Source organism: Rutilus rutilus (assembly GCF_951802725.1).
Source record: "Rutilus rutilus genome assembly, chromosome: 9".
Classification (NCBI taxonomy): Eukaryota; Metazoa; Chordata; class Actinopteri; order Cypriniformes; family Leuciscidae; genus Rutilus; species Rutilus rutilus.
Window position 1 is genome coordinate 39,809,668 of NC_140223.1, and position 21,000 is coordinate 39,830,667.

Genomic DNA, 21,000 nt, shown 5'->3' on the forward strand with positions numbered 1-21,000 from the left:
GATGGTAAATATTTAATTGATGACAATACAATATAGGGTATGATTTTACCCCTAAATTCAGCATATTCACACAAAATGATAATTCCTACAGTAAATCCACGTTTCGCTGCCTGGAGTCATTGTTAATGTGAATTAACAGCGATCCATTTGCTTCTCTTTTCTGTAACGTTAGCTTCTCCAGTCTGTCAAGATATAGACTACCTCAGATTTCTTGTCAAATCTATTTGTTATAGGATGTGCCTGACTATTTTTCTCAGATATTGCTTGTAGATTTGACAAAAAAAAATTTGACACAAAACAACAACAACAACAACATTGAATTAAATGTGATGTTTTAAAGTTTAAGACTGAAATAGTATTTTCTTGCAAAAAACATTTGGTAACACTTTACAATAATGTCTCATTTCGAAACATTAGTTAATGCAGTAACTATAAATTAACAACAAGCAAAATATATTTACAGCATTTATTAACCTTTGATAATGTCAGTTAAAAAAAAAATCATTTTAGTTCACAGTGCATTTACTAATGTTTACAAAATATAACTTTTGATGTTAAAAATGTTGTAAATGTTGAGATTAACATTAACTATGATTAACAAACAGCATATAATTATTGGTCATTGTTAATGTAGGTAATTAATGTTAACAAATGAAACCTTGTTAGTAAGTGTTACCAAGTTTTCTAATCAATTTAGCTTTATTTACAACTTCAAAGCATATATTTTTTTACAGTGTAGTTGAGCCCTCTTTCCCTGTGATGCCCAGAAGGGACAATCCTTGCTCCTGGATATCACTGAGTGTACTCATTTTCCAGTTTGATTTTGAGGTTGTGGTGTATCTACCAACTCCGTTATTTGTCCTATGGAAGACAACACTCCATGGGATCCTGTGAATCAGGCAAGAGGTGGCAGTTGAAGGGCCAGTTCAAGTTGATCAGGTTAAGAGCGTGACTGCAGTGCTGCTCAGCCGTGGAGCAGATGGACTGGCACGGCTGCAGAACTCCACTCTGAGGGCTACAATGGGGCAAAAACATACCGCATACTAGCCGCCGAAAAGATTCAAAGCAGGCAAGCTCCATCAGCACCTGCAATAATATCAGAACAAATTTCCCAAATAAAAAATGTGAATTGTATTGTTGATCAAGACAACTCTCTTGACTCATTGAGAACGTGCTTTCTCACCCTGTACTTGTGCAGAATAGAAGCAGCCTCTCTCTGATCAGAAACTGTCAGCCAGATGTTTGGAAAGGATGTATGATTGTAGCTTAGACCTCTGCACATTTCAACCCGGATGGGCTCACAAGGTGAAGCTGAGAAGAAAACAAAAACTAAATAAGAATGTGATTCTTCAATGAGAGAGACTTTTGACTACTAAAAAAGTAACTTTTTAGCATGATGTTTCAGTTCAAGGCTTTGCATTATATGGTCAAGCACAGTACGTTAGATATTAAATACGTCACATACACATACATCTTTAAATAATATTAGCACATAATACAGTAAAACGGGAAACAACACGGTTACACATTTATTTATATATTTTTAAATATATTGTCGAACAAACAATGAACTATTGTGTTGGTAACCATTAACATAAACATGATTAATGCTGTTTTCAAATTTTGTGAATGATGACTTTAATTTTTGGATGAACTATACCTTTAACTGGGTTTTTAATTAAAATGGAATAAGAAATTATTCTTTTAATGAAATAATACTCTAAACAAGGAACTAAAACTGCCAGTAGGTGGTGGTAAATGTCTAAATAAAGGGCCTTTCACATCGGACGCGTAACGAAAAAGCGAAACGAATAAGCGAATAGTTCGCGTCAAAACCATTCACATCAGCCGCGACGCGAATTTGCGACGTCTGTGACGTTCAGAGCTTCAACATTCCAAAACTTTCGCGCCGACAGCTGAGAAAACATGGACACTTCATCATCATCATCATCATCATCATCCAGTGAAGACGAGCCTTAGGGGAGTATGCTAATGTCCACTTTTAGTTTCCTTTTCCTCTCCTTTTTCTCACACAGGTGTCCCTGAGGTTTTTCCATTTTTTTTTGCGTCTTCAACTAAACACAGTGCGTTTTGTAGTGTCACTACACATTACATGCAACACACGAAGTAACAAGTTAAAATCATTCGACTAGAAACTGTAGCTATCACACACAGAATGTATAGTATACTAAAAGCAGCCCTAAATAGTTTCACTACATTTTGTTACATGTTCAAAGTAAACACGGTCTCTGTCTCTATCTTTGACGATAATAGTGTTAGCTTTCTCTCCCAAATGTAGTTTAGCCTGCTAGCCTACACAGCACAGGACTATACAACGACTAAAACTATCACACAACATACACACAGTCGTGATAACCGAGTTGGTTGGCAATGCTACGCCACACATTGTCTTTCAAATCGTGGTCCTTGTAGTATGTGATTGGCTGAAGCCTTTTCTGTCGCCGCAAAAGTAAAAAAAAAATTGACATCGAAGCAAAAAAAACATAAAAGTCGTTTTTCCGCCGCAGCACATTCGCGTTCGGTGTGGAAGCACTCATTACACACACAGCTGATCACAAAATAAAACCATCACGCCAATTATTCGTGCGTCAAAACCTTTAGTCATTAATTCATTAATTCATTCAAATGGCTGATTCATGCAGGAATGAAGACGATAGGTGTGTTTGACCTGAAGCGATGCTGTGCAGACTGATCGGTGTATGACATCAAAGTACCGTGACAGTGATTCAAAAGCATACAGAGCCGTCAGCTCTCTAATCGCTCTCGTGGAACTTTACTGTCATACACTGATCGGTCTGCGCAGCACCGCTTCAAGCCGAACAAGCCTGATGGCTCTCTCTATGAATGGGCCATTGAATCATTGGTTCACCTGACTGATTCACTCAGAATTCAATCAGAAACACTGTTGTTTTGCTTGGAGATGCACAGTCATTCTGCTATGGCTTTATACAGTACCAGTCAAAATTTTGGAAACACTACTATTTTTAATGTTTTTGAAAGAAGTCTCTTATGCTCATCAAGCCTGCAGTTAAAAATAAAAAATAAAAATAAAAAACAGTAATATTATGAAATGTTATTACAATTTAAAATAATGGTTCTCTTTTTTAATATACTTTAAAATGTAATTTCTTTTTGTGATGCAAAGCTGAATTTTCATCAGCAAGTACTCCAGTCTTTGGTGTCTTATGATCCTTCAGAAATCATTCTAAAATGATAATTTGATACTCAGTTATTATCAATGATGGAAACAGTTGTGCTGTTTAATATATTTTTTTGGAATACTTTTTTCAGGATTCATTGATGAGTAAAACGTTAACAGCATTTATTCATAAAAACAGCATTTATTCAAAATAAAAACATTTCTAACAATATAAATCGTTACCATCACCTTTTATCAATTTAACGCATCCTTGTTGAATTAAAGTACTAGCCTAATTTCTTAAAAAAAAAATATATATTGTTCCCAAACTTTTGAACGGTAGTGTGTATTGTTACAAAAGATTTCTATTCTAAATAAATACAGTTCTTTTAAACTTTTTATTCATCAAATAATCCTGAAAAAAGTATCTCAGGTTATAAAAAAAATATTAAGCAGCACAACTGTTTCCAACATTGATCATAAATCAGCATATTAGAATGATTTCTGAAGGATCATAAGACACCAAAGACTGGAGTACTTGCTGATGAAAATTCAGCTTTGCATCACAAAAATAAATTACATTTTAAAGTATATTAAAAAAGAGAACCATTATTATAAATTGTAATAATATTTCATAATATTACAGTTTTTTTTTTTTTTTTTTTTTTTTAAACTGCAGGCTTGATGAGCATAAGAGACTTCTTTCAAAAACATTAAAAATAGTAACGTTTCCAAACTTTTGACTGGTACTGTAGGTAACAAAAACAGACAATATTGTGTCTAAAATATAACACAATATTAATTTCTTATTTATTGGTCTGTTGTATAAAATCAGTATCACATTTGCACTCGTGTTATTTGGAACAAAAACTAACAAGAACCATATCATATGATATAAATATGAGACAAAAACTCATACAGAGGTATTTTTTGTCCCAATATCTTGAATTTTAGGGGCATATTTCGGTGCATCATGTTCGTCACCATAACCGAGTTGGTTGGCAATGCTACGCTACACATTGTCTTTCAAATCGTTGTCCTTGTAGTATGTGATTGGCTGAAGCCTTTTCTGTCGCCGCAAAAGTAAAAAAAAATTGACATCGAAGCGAAGCGAAAAAACATAAAAGTCGTTTTCCGCCGCAGCACATTCGCGTTCGGTGTGGAAGCGCTCATTACACACACAGCTGATCAGAAAATAAAACCATCGCGCGAATTATTCATGTGTCAAAATCGCGTCCAGTGTGAAAGGAACTTTAGTCATTAATTCATTAATTCATTCAAATGGCTGATTCATGCAGGAATGAAGACGATAGGTGTGTTTGACCTGAAGCGGTGCTGTGCAGACTGATCGGTGTATGACATCAAAGTACCGTGACAGTGATTCAAAAGCATACAGAGCCGTCAGCTCTCTAATCGCTCTCGTGGAACTTTACTGTCATACACTGATCGGTCTGCGCAGCACCGCTTCAAGCCGAACAAGCCTGATGGCTCTCTCTATGAATGGGCCATTGAATCATTGGTTCACCTGACTGATTCACTCAGAATTCAATCAGAAACACTGTTGTTTTGCTTGGAGATGCACAGTCATTCTGCTATGGCTTTATAGGTAACAAAAACAGACAATATTGTGTCTAAAATATAACACAATATTAATTTCTTATTTATTGATCTGTTGCATAAAATCAGTATCACATTTGCACTCAAAAACTCATACAGGGGTATTTTTTGTCCCAACATCTTGAATTTTTGGGGCATATTTCGGTGCATCATGTTCGTCACCATCAACTGTATGAAATGTCACATGACCTACGTTAGGTCTGGGGCGTTGCGGTTGCATTAAATGTATTAAAAATTGTAAGGCATTATTTTTTTTACCCTAACTAATTTATTAAATTAATGCATTGAATCGACAGCGCTAATATTTATATATTCTCACTGAAAGGAGGGTAGGTAGAGTTAATGCAGTCATGCTCATCTGCCCCGTCTGCGCAGTCACTCCATCCATCACACCGCCAGTCCTGGTGAAGACACTCCCCAGAGCCACAGGCAAACTGTGTTGGACTGCATGTTCCTTAAAGCAGAAAGACATGACGCAGTGCAGCTTTACAAACTGACAAACTTTACAGAGCTTTACAAACATAGAGGTTCACAAAAAGCTGTGGAGTCTTGTGGTACTCACTTTCTGAAAGAGATATGGCCTTAAATGATGCATAAAACCCACTGTCAGCAACACCGTCATCTGCCACAAACACAACAGTCATCACAGGTCCAGAAGAGGTCAGATCGGGAGGCAGCGCTGAACCACAATACCTGCACGGAATGATAGTGATGCATAATATATTGAAGTGAAGAATTCATTATAAAAATCCAGAAAGGACTGTGTGATGGTTAGGATTAGTATGTCAGAAATACTGTGATTTCTTTTGCTTCTGTGTTAAGTGTAAGTAAGACCTGTGTGTGTGTTGAGGAATGGGAGTTTATGTACAACTGGGCAACACTTTAGAATAGGTCCATCATTAAAGCTACACTGTGTAGGATTTTCTCCCATCTAGCGGTGAAATTGTTTATGACTACCTACTGAATATTACTTTCTAGCCCCTCCCATTCCGAGGGCGTTTTAACTCCTACGGTGGCCGTATTATTTCAAATCTGCCGGCAGTCGCGAGTAATCTCCCCCTCGCATTCGTCACGGCCACTGAGTGTCAAAACGCGAAAGGCGAAGCTTGAATTTCCAGGTATGTCCCTCTTTGGCTAATGTATTTTCAAGATGGAGATGTATTTTCAAGATGGCTGCCGCCATTCGAGCGACTCGCTCGTATGTATTCTAAATGGCAGATTCTACGCTTACGAGAATACTTGATTAGTTGGTAGAAGTAATTACACATTAATGAGCACATATCATTTTGATAGAACAAAGTGGTTTTTTTTTGCTAAGAATCAACTTAAAAAATTACACAGTGTAGCTTTAATAAATAACTACACAGGAACAAATGAGTAACGCACTATTATCATTCTACTATTAGCTACTATTATCTACTGATTAACAAATTAGTAAGTAATAGCACTCAGTCGGATGAGGTAATTCACTATTAGCTAATCAGTAATAAATTTTTTTTCATACCTCCCAGAGGATTACTTAGAACTACTATATACAGGTTCATAATTTATGTGAATATTGCATAATATATCATTAACTCTAAAGTAAAGGTCGTGGTAACCCACTAGTAATGACTAGTGGGTCATTACCAAATATTAAATATTACCAAATCCTTTAGAATTAATTACTAATTATTTGGATCAGTATTCTAAAGTGAAAATCATGGTAACCCACTAGTAATGCTCAAGTGTTACTCAAGAAGCCATTACTATCCAAAACCTTACAAAAACCTCAAAAGCGTACACTGATTTCAGTCATTACTAGAGTGTTATCATGTGTTTCACTTTAGAAAAAAACAATTCTGGGTTTGGAGTGTGGCGGGGTAAACTTGTGTAGAGGTACACGGGGGACCATAGCTGATATTGTAACTGCAGAAATGCATCATCACAGTATGTAAAAAGGATCAATTGCTGTCATTCTGTGCTGTCTCCTGACAGTGTTTAACATCTGTATGATTACTCCAGTTCATCAAATACAACTCTCCCTGAAATGGTAATTTAGCTGCTCTATAACACAATTAAAGTAAGCTTCAAGATAATGCACATAATGTAGTTGATAAAAATTCAATTCAGATATGTTAGACTGTGTAGTGATGAATTTTAGAAGAAAAGGTTTGAAATGTAGACAAAAAGAAGCAAAAAACGTAGTGAAGTATTCTCACCTCCCCAGCACAGTGTTGGGAACCGTGTCTGTACTGTCGTAAACCTCCACATAGTCAAACTCACAGACATCCTGCGTTTCCAGACTGAAATTCTGAAAGCTTAGTCTTACAACTTGTCCATCTTCCACAGATATTTGCCACATACACAACTATAAGAGAGCAGTCAAACATTAAGTAGTAGAGATAACTTAAAATAATATGATAGAAACAGTTATGCAACAGAAACAAATAATAGTTACTGAATAGTTGGCCTACTGAACCAATATGTTAATAGATCAGTGCACAGCCAGGCTGGCAGGACTGGTCAACAGCTCCATATGTAATACTTATTTCATATACCAAGATGTTTCCCAATCATAGCAGTGGGTATTTGCATTGAAATCTTAAAAGAGACATGCCTTTTAAAAACTGACCCCTGGTTTCACAGATAAGGTTTAAGCCTAGTCCCAGACTAAAATGTATGTTTGAGCAGCTTTAACTGAAAGCAACTTGCAGTGGCATATCTTAAAATATACCCTTGCCATTGTTTTGTCTCAAGATGCACACCAGTTATGTTTTTATTTTTCCTAAGGAACGTTAATAAATGCTACTCAAATGCTCTAAGTGAACTACGGCCTAATTCTGACTTAATCTAAGACCTGTCTGTAAAACCAAGCCTGAGTGTTTTAAATCAGAGGGTCAGAAACTGAAAGTTCACAAAAACATATCCGCATAATTCAACTACAGTGGTTCAACCTTGCGTGCGTCTTCCTCTGCTTGTAGGTCATATGTCAGAACGCCAGAACGGAGACTGATACAGAAGAGAAGAAATTACTGAATAATACGATATTTTGTTTTTTTCAAAAAGTTTTCTCGTCGCTTCATAAAATTAAGGTTTAACCACTGTAGTCACATTGACTATTTTAACAATGTCTTTCCTACCTTTCTGGGCCTTCAAAGTGTTAATTAAATAGCTGTCAATGGAGCCCCACTGAGCCATCGGATTTCATCAAAAATATCTTAATTTGTGTTGCGAAGATGGTCTTACGCATAGACATAATTAATACATAGACGCCCTATTGGCCGCTGGATCGTACGTCAACGGCGCCGCCATATCAAAAATGCCTGCTTGTGTGTTGCATGGGGCTGTGCAAATCGCAGCACAATTGAAAACAGGTCTTGGATAATTACCTTTCACAAGCAAGATTGAACATTTGTTTCTGGTTGTATTTGGTCATTATATAATTAGTAATAGTAACGTTAGTTGGCCACCGGAGTCAGTCAGACTAAAATAGCTAGCAATAAATAAATGATTGTGTGACAGTGACAGGATGTCAATTTTAGACATACGCACGAAGCGTAGTAAGCCATAGGGTATTTTAATTTTTTTTAACAAATAATGCATTATAACGTAGGACAGTAGTATTTAAAGGTATAGTGGAGGATTTTCTTTTTCCGGGTGGATCATCAAGACTATTGGTCCTCCTAGTTGTCAATCATTCTGGTGATATGTTTACGTACGTGCTCGTCCCTAGGTAATTTTCGCTTTCTGCGCATGCGCACTTTCAGGTGTATATGTGTGGTGAGCCGTTTATATACTGTCTATGGTGGTGAGCTACGGTTTCAGCCATTCATTGAAGCTCGCCGTTCTCACCGGGTTTTTTCTAAATGTCTGAGGGTCGCAAGAGAAAAAGTGTCTACGAGGTGTATGAGAAGAAGAGAAAGGCCTCTGAAGAAAGAAACAAGACCAGAGTGTTTTTGGGAGAATATTTCACACGCTGGCGTGCGCTAAAAGCACAGGTTGGGCTTCCCACTGATGCCTCAGTCGCGTAGTTTCTACTCGACAGGTAAAGTTGGGCATGCTATTTGGAGAAATCCATTTAAAATCACTGCTAGTAAAAGTTAATGTAAGCTATGGTTAGCGATGCTAGCCCTGGCACAAGTCATGCACCGACAGCAACTTGTAAACAGAGCGTGCACGAGGAGAACTAGGCTCGTGCATGCTCTCTCGTGCACACGTTTAATAGGCGTTCCCTCTCGGGAGCAGGTAGAGTGTTGCGCATGTGCATTTTTTCAAAAAGTGGAGAGGGCGGTTCTTTTCTAAAATTCGGGAAAATCCTCCACTATACCTTTAATAGTGCATTCAATGTTGCCACAGGCATGTATAAAATTATACAGTGATCCAGTGGGAAAATTAAACCATTCGTTTTTACATATTATGTTTTCAATTAATTTTTAGTTAAAGTTTTATGATTTATTTTGTGTTTTGTGTCTTTTAAATTATTTTTGTCTATATTTTTGTTTTATATACATATACATATTAGTGCTGTCAAATTGATTAATGCCACAACTGTACAAAAAAGATCACATTTCTCAAGTGTGTAGAATTAAAGGTAAAAACACACCTGGTTGTAAAAAGGCAAAGTCAGTGAGGATGAAAAAGTTACAACAAAATAAGTGTGCATCAGATGGATGTGAAAGACTTGTCTAGTAATGAAACTACTGATACAAAGTTGGCATTACATATAATGACTAATAAAAAGGAAGTGTCGCACATCAGTGGTTACGTTTACATGCACAACTTTTGTTTCAGTCGGACTGAATTCATTCCGATTGGTGAATCCGAACATAGTGTTTACATGAACGCTAAACATGTATATGTCACAAGCTTCAAATCCGGATAGATTTTTTGACGTGCACACTGCACAAATATACAGTTTCCCGCTGTTTGTGCATAATTCTTCTACATTGATTCTTTATTTGTTTTAAACAGCAGACTTAATATTTATCCATTTCTGGTCATAATTTGGAGACAATGAGCATATGAACCGTTGTGCCATGCTGCTTATATTTATCACGCAGTAAAAATGGCCAAAACAGTGGATGAGAGTCTGAAACAAGGACTGGTGGGACGTTGTCCTGCTCCACTTCTCAGACGCTGAGTGAAAGGAGAATTTTAGAATGATGGGACACTCATTTATTAACATCGAAGTGCTACCGGTTGCAGTACAATATAGTCACAAACTAGCAATACACTCCCACATATTTTGCTATTCTGACTGCACTTATTTCCGTCATTGGTATAAGTAGCAGTGGGTGTGGTTATAGACAAGAAATTTTACACCATGTTGACGTTTCTGTAGTCATTCTGCAATCCTGCAGCCTGAGCCCCTGTTGTGAAACCACCCTTACAGGCAGTTTTTAGGTATTGGGCTACTTTTAAGTTGTTGCTGTGGGTAAAACATTTTTTCTGCGGGTTGATTTCCACCCCTGTAAGTATGATTTCGGTGCTCCAACACCCCCAAAACACCCCCCATGTACAAATTCAGTGAAGAATTGGGCTATTTTTTTGGCTACTGTTGACTGCCCATTGGGCTACTTTTGTTGCACAGACCTGGAAACCCTGCCTAAAGGTGTCATTTTAGTCAAAGTAAAAATGAACAAGCAAAGGGAAAGACTAGGCTACCTCTCTATGTTGTCCCAACCCCAAGTTGGGACAGTATGGAAAATGCAAAAGAAAATAAATAAATAATTTGTCATTTGAAAAATCGATTCACCCTGTACTATATTGAAAACACATTATTAGATGTTTTACTTTGTGAATTTAATTTATTTTTGAAAATATACACTCATTTCAAATCTGATGACTGCAACACGTTCCAAAAACGTTGGGACAGAGGCAATTTAGGACCAATAGTGATGTGACAAGTTGAAATAAGAAGGTGATGTGAAACAGGTGAGACAATCGTGTAATCATAGTATATGAGAAGCCTTTAAAAAAGGCCTCGTCCTTCAAGAGCAAGGATGGGTCGAAGCTTGCCAATCTGCCAACAGATGCGTCAGCAAATAATTACTTTGAGAACAACATTCCCCAAAGACAAATCGGTAGGATTTTGGGCATTTCACCTTCTACAGTGCACCGTATAATTAAGGAAACCGGTCAAATCTTGGTGTCTAAAGGGCAAGACCAAAAACCACTTCTGCACGTGATCTCCGATCCCTCAGACGTCACTGTCTTAAAAACCGTCATGAGTCTGTAATGGATATCCTGTCATGGGCTTGGGAATACTTTGGTAAACCTTTGTCAGTCAACACCATTCGTCGCTGCATCCACAGATGCAAGTTAAGGCTTTACCATGCAAAGCAGAAGGCATACATCAACACTGTCCAGAAGCGCCTCCGACTTGTCTGGGCTCGGTCTCATCTGAGATGGTCAGTAACACAGTGGAATCGTGTTTTGTGGTCCGAGTCAACATTTCAAATAGTTTTTGGACAAAACTGTCGTCGTGTTCTCCGGGCCAAAGAGGAAAATGACCATCCAAGCTGTTATCAGCCCCGTACAGTTGCGCAGCTGAAGAAATGCATAATGGATGAATGGGGGAAAATTCTGCTTGCTAAACTTAACCAACTGTCTTCAGTGCCCAAACGCTTAATAAGTGTTAATAAAAGAAAAGGTGATGTTACACTGGTAAAAAGTCGACTGTCCCAACTTTTTTGGAGTGTGTTGCAGTCATCAGATTTGAAATGAGTGTATATTTTCAAAAAGTGAAACATCAAATAATGTGTTAATATTTTGTTTTCAATATAGTACAGGGAGAATAAAAATTTCATATGACTCTGTTTTTTTCTTCTTTTTTTTATTTTCTTAACGTTCATTGTGATCCAGACAATATATTAATGACTGTGTCAGATGATCAGGAACATCTCAGGAATGCAGATGCAGCTCTCTACAATCTGAATGAGTTTGGTCTATGTGTCCAATATCATGAGAAATTTATGCATTTTATAAAGGATTTGCTTGAGTACTTGGGGCACTTCATAGAAGCACAGGGTCTTCATAAGTCACCAGATAAGTCCAGGGCAATCATGGATGTACCTGTACCAAAGTACATCATTCAGGTTAATTTCTAAGACTTATAAACTATTACAGTAGATGTACAGTGGGTACGTAAAGTATTCAGACCCCCTTACATTTTTCACTCTTTGTTATATTGCAGCCATTTGCTAAAATCATTTAAGTTCATTTTTTCCTCATTATTGTACACACAGCACCCCATATTGACAGAAAAACACAGAATTGTTGACATTTTTGCACATTTATTAAAAAAGAAAAACTGAAATATCACATGGTCCTAAGTATTCAGACCCTTTGCTCAGTATTTAGTAGAAGCACCCTTTTGATCTAATACAGCCATGAGTCTTTTTGGGAAAGATGCAACAAGTTTTTCACACCTGGATTTGGGTATCTTCTGCCATTCCTCCTTGCAGATCCTCTCCAGTTCTGTCAGGTTGGATGGTAAACGTTGGTGGACAACCGTTTTCAGGTCTCTCCAGAGATGCTCAATTGGGTTTAAGTCAGGGCTCTGGCTGGGCCATTCAAGAACAGTCACGGAGTTGTTGTGAAGCCACTCCTTCGTTATTTTAGCTGTGTGCTTAGGGTCATTGTCTTGTTGGAAGGTGAACCTTCGGCCCAGTCTGAGGTCCAGAGCACTCTGGAGAAGGTTTTCGTCCAGGATATCCCTGTACTTGGCCGCATTCATCTTTCCCTCGATTGCAACCAGTCGTCCTGTCCCTGCAGCTGAAAAACACCCCCACAGCATGATGCTGCCACCACCATGCTTCACTGTTGAGACTGTATTGGACAGGTGATGAGCAGTGCCTGGTTTTCTCCACACATACCGCTTAGAATTAAGGCCAAAAAGTTATATCTTGGTCTCATTAGACCAGAGAATCTTATTTATCACCATCTTGGAGTCCTTCAGGTGTGCTTTCATGTGTCTTGCACTGAGGAGAGGCTTCCGTCGGGCCACTCTGCCATAAAGCCCCGACTGGTGGATGGCTGCAGTGATGGTTGACTTACTACAGCTTTCTCCCATCTCCCGACTGCATCTCTGGAGCTCAGCCACAGTGATCTTTGGGTTCTTCTTTACCTCTCTCACCAAGGCTCTTCTCCCCCGATAGCTCAGTTTGGCCGGACGGCCAGCTCTAGGAAGGGTTCTGGTCGTCCCAAATGTCTTCCATTTAAGGATTATGGAGGGCACAGTGCTCTTAGGAACCTTAAGTGCAGCAGAAATTTTTTTGTAACCTTGGCCAGATCTGTGCCTTGCCACAATTCTGTCTCTGAGCTCTTCAGGCAGTTCCTTTGACCTCATGATTCTCATTTGCTCTGACATGCACTGTGAGCTGTAAGGTCTTAAATAGACCGGTGTGTGGCTTTCCTAATCAAGTCCAATCAGTATAATCAAACACAGCTGGACTCAAATGAAGGTGTAGAACCATCTCAAGGATGATCAGAAGAAATGGACAGCTTAAATATATGAGTGTCACAGCAAAGGGTCTGAATACTTAGGACCATGTGATATTTCAGTTTTTCTTTTTTAATAAATGTGCAAAAATGTCAACAATTCTGTGTTTTTCTGTCAATGTGGGGTGCTGTGTGTACAATAATGAGGGGAAAAAAAAGAACTTAAATGATTTTAGCAAATGGCTGCAATATAACAAAGAGTGAAAAATGTAAGGGGGTCTGAATACTTTCCGTACCCACTGTATCCCCAATCTTGCATCTGTGCTAGCTCCCCCTCAAAGCTCTTCAATGCAAAGGGAAGCAGCGGTTATGGTCCACGGACGTATCGCCTGCGATAATTAATGCGATATGGCTCAGCTTGTTAGTTAACTACGGCACTGTGTTGTAAATGCCGCTCCATCTGAAAGCAGGTGATGGCGATTTACTACTAATCAAGGAACCGGCTTTACTGACGAGATGCGCATAACAATCGCATGCGATATATCGCCCAGCCCTATGCTATATAGTATTCAGATTCAGGAACTGAATTACAGTGGTAGCAGTTAATAAAACATTTACCTGTTGATGTGGGTAAGGCTTTGGATGGTTTGGACTGGACAATGATCCATATTCTCCTGTTATTTTTCCTCCACATTCTAAGAATCAAAAGATTGCATCCATTATGGTTTTTACTTTCAAGTGAGATAAGAGACTAGAAGTATCACACTTTGTGTAGTGACTTTATTACTCTAACCCTTGTGCTTCTGACTACAGTTGACTTCATCTGAGTGGTCCTGACAGTTTGGGTGGCTGTCACAGATGGAAATAGGTAGTAAGCAACGACCACCATCACACATAAACTCTTCTCTGGAGCAGCTTTCTGATTGCATGCAGAGAGAAAACTTTAGTACATAAACAGAGAAATGTAGTTTAAAACACACCATGTGACATTTTCTTTTAATCATTTGTGATCAGGGGCCATATTCACAACACTTACCACGAAGAGTTCTAAATAGCAATAAAAGATCTTAGGTAAGAGTTTTCTCTTAAAACATATTCACAAAGCTGCTCAGACCAACTTGTACTAAGGAATATAGAGAAGTCTTAAACTAAGAATAGGGGCGGGGTTGACCTCTTTGCTATGGATGATGTCAACACGCTTACTAACTATGATTGGCTGATTGATCTCTGTCAATGATTTAATTATAGAAATATATCATGTTGCCATATTCAAATAAAGGTTTAAAATATGAATGTTGCCATACTCAAATAAAGATTTTACAAAGCAGGCTAAGCGTCACTAACTGTCAGCCTCTTACATGTCTGAATCTCGATAGATTGCTAAATTCAAGCGACAAATTGTGTTTTATGAATTATGAACATGGAGAATGCGGGCACTATGTGCTCAGCCTCTGGCATTTTCAGCGCCGTTAAAATAGAGAAAAACCCTTTGGAGATACCAGGAGAACTGGCCCCCCAACTGAGCCTGGTTTCTCCCAAGGTTCTGTTCTCCATTCTGTCACCTGATGGAGTTTTGGTTCCTTGCCACTGTCGCCATTAGGGGCTTTCGCACCAGGTAGTTCTAGGAACTTAGTTCTAGGAACTAGCCACCAGGACGGTTCCCTGAGAACTAATGATTCCCTTAGGAACATTTTCTGGGTTGCATTTACACCGCCAGTAAGAACTTTGAAGTGACGTAAGCTGCGCTTGTTGTTGTGACTTTTATTTTATAAAATAAAATAATAAAATAAATAAAATTTAGTTTATATCCAGTGTTGCTAGCTGAGCAGAAATACATAATCATGTTTCGCTTGGTCCCCTCAAAGTTGTGTTGGATTTCTTCCTTAGCGTAAAGGTTAAGAGGCCCATCTATCACTGTTTTTAATGCTCGTAGAGTTAGTTTGTGGAGTAAATACATAGGCTATAATCTGTGTGTGTACACAGTTTTTTTTGTGTGTGTGTGTGCGTTTGTCACTGGTAGTTCCTATAGTGCTGGTTTAGACCCTACTCTGAAGTAGGAGCTAAATTAGGCTAGTTCTTCCAAAAGCAGTTCCTAGAACTAAAATCATTCCTGTGGTGCGAACATGCCGAAATTCGGGTTCTCCCGTCAATAGTTCTAGGAACTATAAAAAGGAAGTCCGGTGCGAAAGCCCCCTTTGTTGCCTTTGGCTTTTGGCTTGCTTAGTTGGGGACATTTAAAATTCAACAATATTATTGATCTGCCTGCATTGACACCATTATATGAGAACTGAACTGAGCTGGATGATGACATCACTGTTTTCTCCAGAGCAGCTATATATTTATAAATGAACTAAAATAACAAAAATTAAACATCACTGAACTTACTTAAGCTGGACTCTGACGCTATTTTATAAACTTTGTTGCATTATTTTCCTGTTATCACTTTAAAGCTGCTTTGAAACCATCTGTAATGTAAAAAACACTATATAAACGTGACTTGACTTGACTATAAATCAAAATATTTATTGCATTTATCAGGGGAGAAGGCTCAGCACCCAAGCCTCTATCGCCTATTGCCTCAATGGTGTACAGTGGTGTACAGATGGCCGGCAATAGTCATTAGGATTGTTTGTTATTTGGTTTAGTGACTTAGGAGTCCTCTTGACTACTCCTAACTTTTCACAGATTTAGGACTAGGTGCTGGTTTTAGTGCTGAAATGTTTTATGAAATACTCTTAGAGCAAAAATTTAGGAGCCCTAAATTTAGGACTGACACGCCCATTATTTTTAAAGATTTTCTCCTAAAAGAGAAAATCGGCAAATTTCTTTTAACCTTAAAAGGTTTTGTGAATATGGCCCCAGAATATCACATTTTCACTGCTTGCTGCTCTCGTATTAGCAATAGTTTCAAATGTTTTAAAGTTTAAGGTAGAAACAATTAAGGTATAATTAGACTCAGATTAAATTTTCACTATTGCATATTTATTGGATATGACACATTTAAATTGCAGACTATTTCAATATCGTCACCCACAACACAGACTGCTAGATCCACAATACAGTCTACAAAAACAATCTCAAAAACATTCCAGGCACTGCATATCAATAGCATGAGTCCATGCTTTCATGTTGCATTCTCTTTATACATAAAAGTTATCTTTTATGTACATCTGGTATTGCTAAGCAGAGCATTCCAACAGGTATAGGTCTAGATGTTTGAAACTAAAACTAAAGTATGTTAAGGTTGGGTTTAGGTTTGGGGTTAGGTGTGTCCAATCCAGCTTCTGGATGGCTTCAACTCCAATTAAACATACCTGCAAATCAAAGTCTTACTAGGCATAATTTGAATCTTCCAGGCAGGTGTGTTGAGACAAGTTGGAGCTCAACTTTAGGAGCAGGTTTGGACACTCCTGGGTTAGGCTAGTGAAAAGAAATACACTGATATGAATTTATTTAAAATAGTATTGGTCAGTTGATTCCACAACCATTTTAAATACATATAGATTGAAAAGGCAGGCACATATAGCAGGTTGTGAAGCTTGCGCCTCCGTGATCATGTTTAGTACTCGTTTAGTGACAAATACTGCATCACTGGCGGTCTCTGCTGAATGGCCACAAAAGCAAATGCCACTGCTCTGGGTTGGGGTGTCATATCGTGACCCGTGCCTGGGACAGAAGGCCCCTCCTCAGCGGGGCGGTCCATGGAAGTACCACCAACAACCCCATTATCTCCAAAAACCATAGCTGGTTGGACCATTTCGGTGCCACCAGTAGCACTAACTCCTGTTCCTCCCCGATTTTCTGCAGTACCAGAGGCAGCAGTTTCATATTTTTTATATAATTCATATTTGTGGCCCCTTGGCCAGCAGTGAGCTAATGTGTCCACTCCCAGAGGGGATTGCGTCAGTGAGAAATACAACTGGCAGTGGGTGGTCTAACATGTTCCAGATCATTTAGACCTTACTGGGATGTAGTTAAGCAGATGAAGACAGCAGAGTAGCGCTGTCACGCCTGCCAGGCGGGGTGCCTATGATAGCCACCAGAGGGCACGCCTTCCGTCTTTGTTATCTCATCATGGACTGCATTTCCCCAGAGCCCGTCTACGGAGAGCCTGCCCACTCCCTATTAAGTCCTATTGTACCGAATTTTGGTTGTAGTTCCACCAGAGTTCCACTGGGGGCGATCGCCCATGAGTGCAGATTGAATGGGAGTCTATGGGGCTAGAAGGCTAAATTTGTCTCTTTCACCCGATTGCCGTTGAGAAATCTCAGATTCGATAGTCGATGCTAATGAACGCTGATTGGTCAGTGAAGGACTGATTACGACCAGAGATACCGCTTGATGGCATCGTGGCATCCGAAGCGGGACCAGAAACAAACAAAACAAAAACTCGTCTAGCACGTGTATTTACCTGTGTCAGATGTGTTGTCGATGCCTCGAGAGAAAAGAAAGTGCAGAGCGCGAAAGCACCAAAGTGACTGAAGGATTGCCGTAAAGCAGTATCTCTGGTCGTACGATGTGTATGACATCATTGACACTTTAAAATACTTTTTAAAGCAAATAAGTGACTCTAAAAAATCTAACACCCAGCAGTGTGTAATTTCTTTGCATTTCCTTTCGAATACAATATTCAAATTACTAGACAAAAAATTATATCCTGAGAAAAGTGGATTTTGATGGGTATACTGCCATAGACCTCCATTCATTCTGCACTCGTCCTGTGAGCGCCCTCATATGGAATCAAAGTGGAACTGCAACCATTTCAGAAGCCGGAAGTGTACTGAGAGTGAAACTTCTCGCCTCATTCTCTGATTTCCCCTAAACCCATTGCCTGGGCTCATTATGCCTGATTACTTTCAGCTGTTTCTCATTTCCCTTGTTAACTCTGTTTATATAAGCCCTGTGTATTCACTCATTTATTGCGAAGTCTAGTGTGCGGAAGTCAGCTATGCCTTGGTTGGCTTCTGCTCCGCCGTGTGTATCTACGGTCCTGTCTGCTCTGCTCTGCTCTGCTGTGGTGGTCATCTGCTCCGCCTTGGGAATGGCAAGCGTGCAAGTGTATTTGTTTCTTGTCTTATTTGTTTTTTAGCAGTTGTCGTTGCTAGGAAATATTGTTTTGTTTACTGTGGTAACACGTGCTGAAGTCGTGTTTGTTCCCCTGCTGTGTCACATGGATTTTCGGTTTCGCTGAGCTATCATAGCCATATTTTTAAACAGTAAGGAGTGTCCTACGGCAGGTAAAGTACTTAAACAGTGTAAGCAAGTACACATTAGGAGAAGCAGTCATGCAGCAGAAGTCAGCAGCAGTGTGTAAGTGTATTTGTTCATTGTCTCCTTTGTTTTTAGCAGTTGTCGTTGCTTGGAAACATTGTCCTCCAGAAGCTTGAGGACATCCTAAAGAGGCACAAAATCACTTTTATGGACCTTAACCTTGACTATTCCCCTCTATTTATATTCTATTTATTTATAATTTATTTACTTTAAAAAACCTTGCTATGTGTACTGTGCTAGACTAACTGCTAAATGATTAAATTAAAAGGTAAATATAATCTTAACTCCCCATGAACTACTCCCTCAATTAATAGCAGGTTTGCTCTGCAATTCAAGTGACCAGGGTTGTGCACAGAATTGAGAGAAGGCCCACAGAAGGAGTCTTCTCAGTGAGAGCGAACACCACCTGGGTGATTCATGTCAGCCACCACTGCCGTATTGCCTGTAAGAATAAGGACATGGTGATGCTGAACTTGTTGGAGGAAGTAACTGCTTTCAGTTCCAGTCAATTTATGTGCCATGGATTCTGTGCATTTAGTATAATAACCACTTGTCAAAGTTCTCATTACCCACTCATTACCATGCCCGGTTGCACCTACCAAGTGTCTGCTAACTGGTCAGTTTGCCATTCTGTGACAAGGAATTGTTCATACTGGATGATCGAGCTGGTGCATTGTGCTTTTATACAAAGAAGCTTGGTGACCTGAAGCATGGCTCTGCTTATGTTGTGCAGGTGTGACTGCTTTGTGACTGATATGAGACACAGCTTAACCTCTTCAACAAGGAAAAGCTTGGTATAACCCAAGTGGTCTGCTCATGCCTAGTTCACACTACACAACTTTAAACGTCGGCAGATCGCTGTGCTGTTCAGACTACATGACTTGCTCTGGAGTCTTGAAGTCGTTGTGTTGTTCAGACTATGTGACACTACGTAAATCTTCTGCAACAGGGGCTTACACACTACAGGAGCTGACAACAAGTCTTGGCGCATTCCAATGGCAAATGGATGGCGGGACAAAATTGTTGGTATATATATATATAGTTGAGCACCGTCATTAGAACTCTATAACCGCAAAAAAACGTGTTATTAAAATATTTTTAAATTTCTATCTTTTCTATTATAGAGAATGTTTAAATACTAATTAAAAACAATTGTTGACAGTCTGTGTTATTATTGGTCTATACGTTTCCAACTGTAATTGATTCTTTCAATCATTTGAGATAGAAATAAAAGCTATGACTATGATATAGTGATGTGCCATCATTATGAGATTTATTAAACAAATGAAAAACATTTCCAATAATAAACATTAGCAATAAACATTTGCAATAATAAACAATATCATTACCGATAACTGATCGTGCAGTTTAATTACCCCTTGACTGGCCCCAAACATGTTTGATAAAAGAAACATATACAGTGTGTATAAATGATGTGTATTACATTTTAGCTCAAAAACAATTGTAATAAAAGATAGGATCATAAGATGCTATATTGGGTTTTTACCACTTAATGAAGTTTTGTTTTGTAAATCGTGAGACATGATTTTTACCACTTTGCTTTGTAGAAATAATTTATTTAAAACGAATTTCGTTTTGTACAAATTGTATCTTAATTTTAATAAATGTTTCATCAACCAATTGCATGTAGGCCTATTTATAAAATAAAAAGGAAATAGGCAATATAATAACCGATGAGTTATGTCATTTGACTCACGTCATAACCATCACACCAATTCTGAAACCGGCACACGCACACCCCATATATATATATATAGGCCTATATTGTTTGTGCAATGATCTGTTTAGAACCCCGAAAGAAAAAAAAGAAAAAAAAAAAAGAATATGGGTGAATGGATGGATAAGCACACGCAGGCAGCAGGGATTGTCTGTCAGATAGAGATTTGGAAGTGAGTAAAACATTATAATGAAAAAGCAGCTGCCTGTTGTGGTTTGGCAACGATGGTTACAAATACAAAGGGCTTTTGTAATATCATAACAAGATGATCATTGGCTGTTGCTCGTCGCGACACGTGACACCACAGGCTATGGAGTCGGCCGACAATTCCAGATATTTGGCATGCTAGATATTTTTCTGGCGTCGGCGACGCGTCGGCGATGTGTCAGCGAGGGGTTTTGATGCGTCGTTAAGTATTTCACACTCAAAGATTGGCGAGCGCGGATCACCCGCAGATTTGCACGCGATTACAGCCTGACCTGTCGGCGAGCTCGTTAACTTGCAAATCGGGCTTAAATCGGGCTTAAAATCATGTAGTGTGAACTAGGCATCAGTTGACCGGGGTAAGGAGTGCAAAACCGGCTGCATGGACCTGATTCAGCAGATTTGTCTTGTGAATGGTTGGGCAACCTATAAAAATTTCAAAATATTATAAGGTTAGTTTTAGGGATTCATTATTTTACATGTGTTGATGAATTCCCTTTTAGGCTCTGTTTACACCTGGTATTAAGATGTGTTTTGGTCAATCGGATCACAAGTAGACAGTGCTATGTACAGGTGTAAGCGGAGT

The 21,000-nt window shown here is 38.7% G+C and overlaps 1 protein-coding gene across 1 annotated transcript in view; it reads right to left on the reverse strand.

Moving 5' to 3' along the window:
* The window catches only part of mfrp (membrane frizzled-related protein), a gene marked incomplete at its 5' end in the record, with an annotated part of 33,945 nt that continues 12,945 nt past the window's right edge, over positions 1–21,000 (reverse strand). The window contains 7 exons of the mRNA XM_084419676.1: positions 1–1,086; positions 1,184–1,311; positions 5,097–5,231; positions 5,340–5,470; positions 6,979–7,127; positions 13,820–13,896; positions 13,995–14,120. Of these exons, the coding sequence (XP_084275802.1) occupies positions 862–1,086; positions 1,184–1,311; positions 5,097–5,231; positions 5,340–5,470; positions 6,979–7,127; positions 13,820–13,896; positions 13,995–14,120 (971 nt within the window). The 3' untranslated portion in view covers positions 1–861. The remainder of the gene's footprint in view (positions 1,087–1,183; positions 1,312–5,096; positions 5,232–5,339; positions 5,471–6,978; positions 7,128–13,819; positions 13,897–13,994; positions 14,121–21,000) is intronic.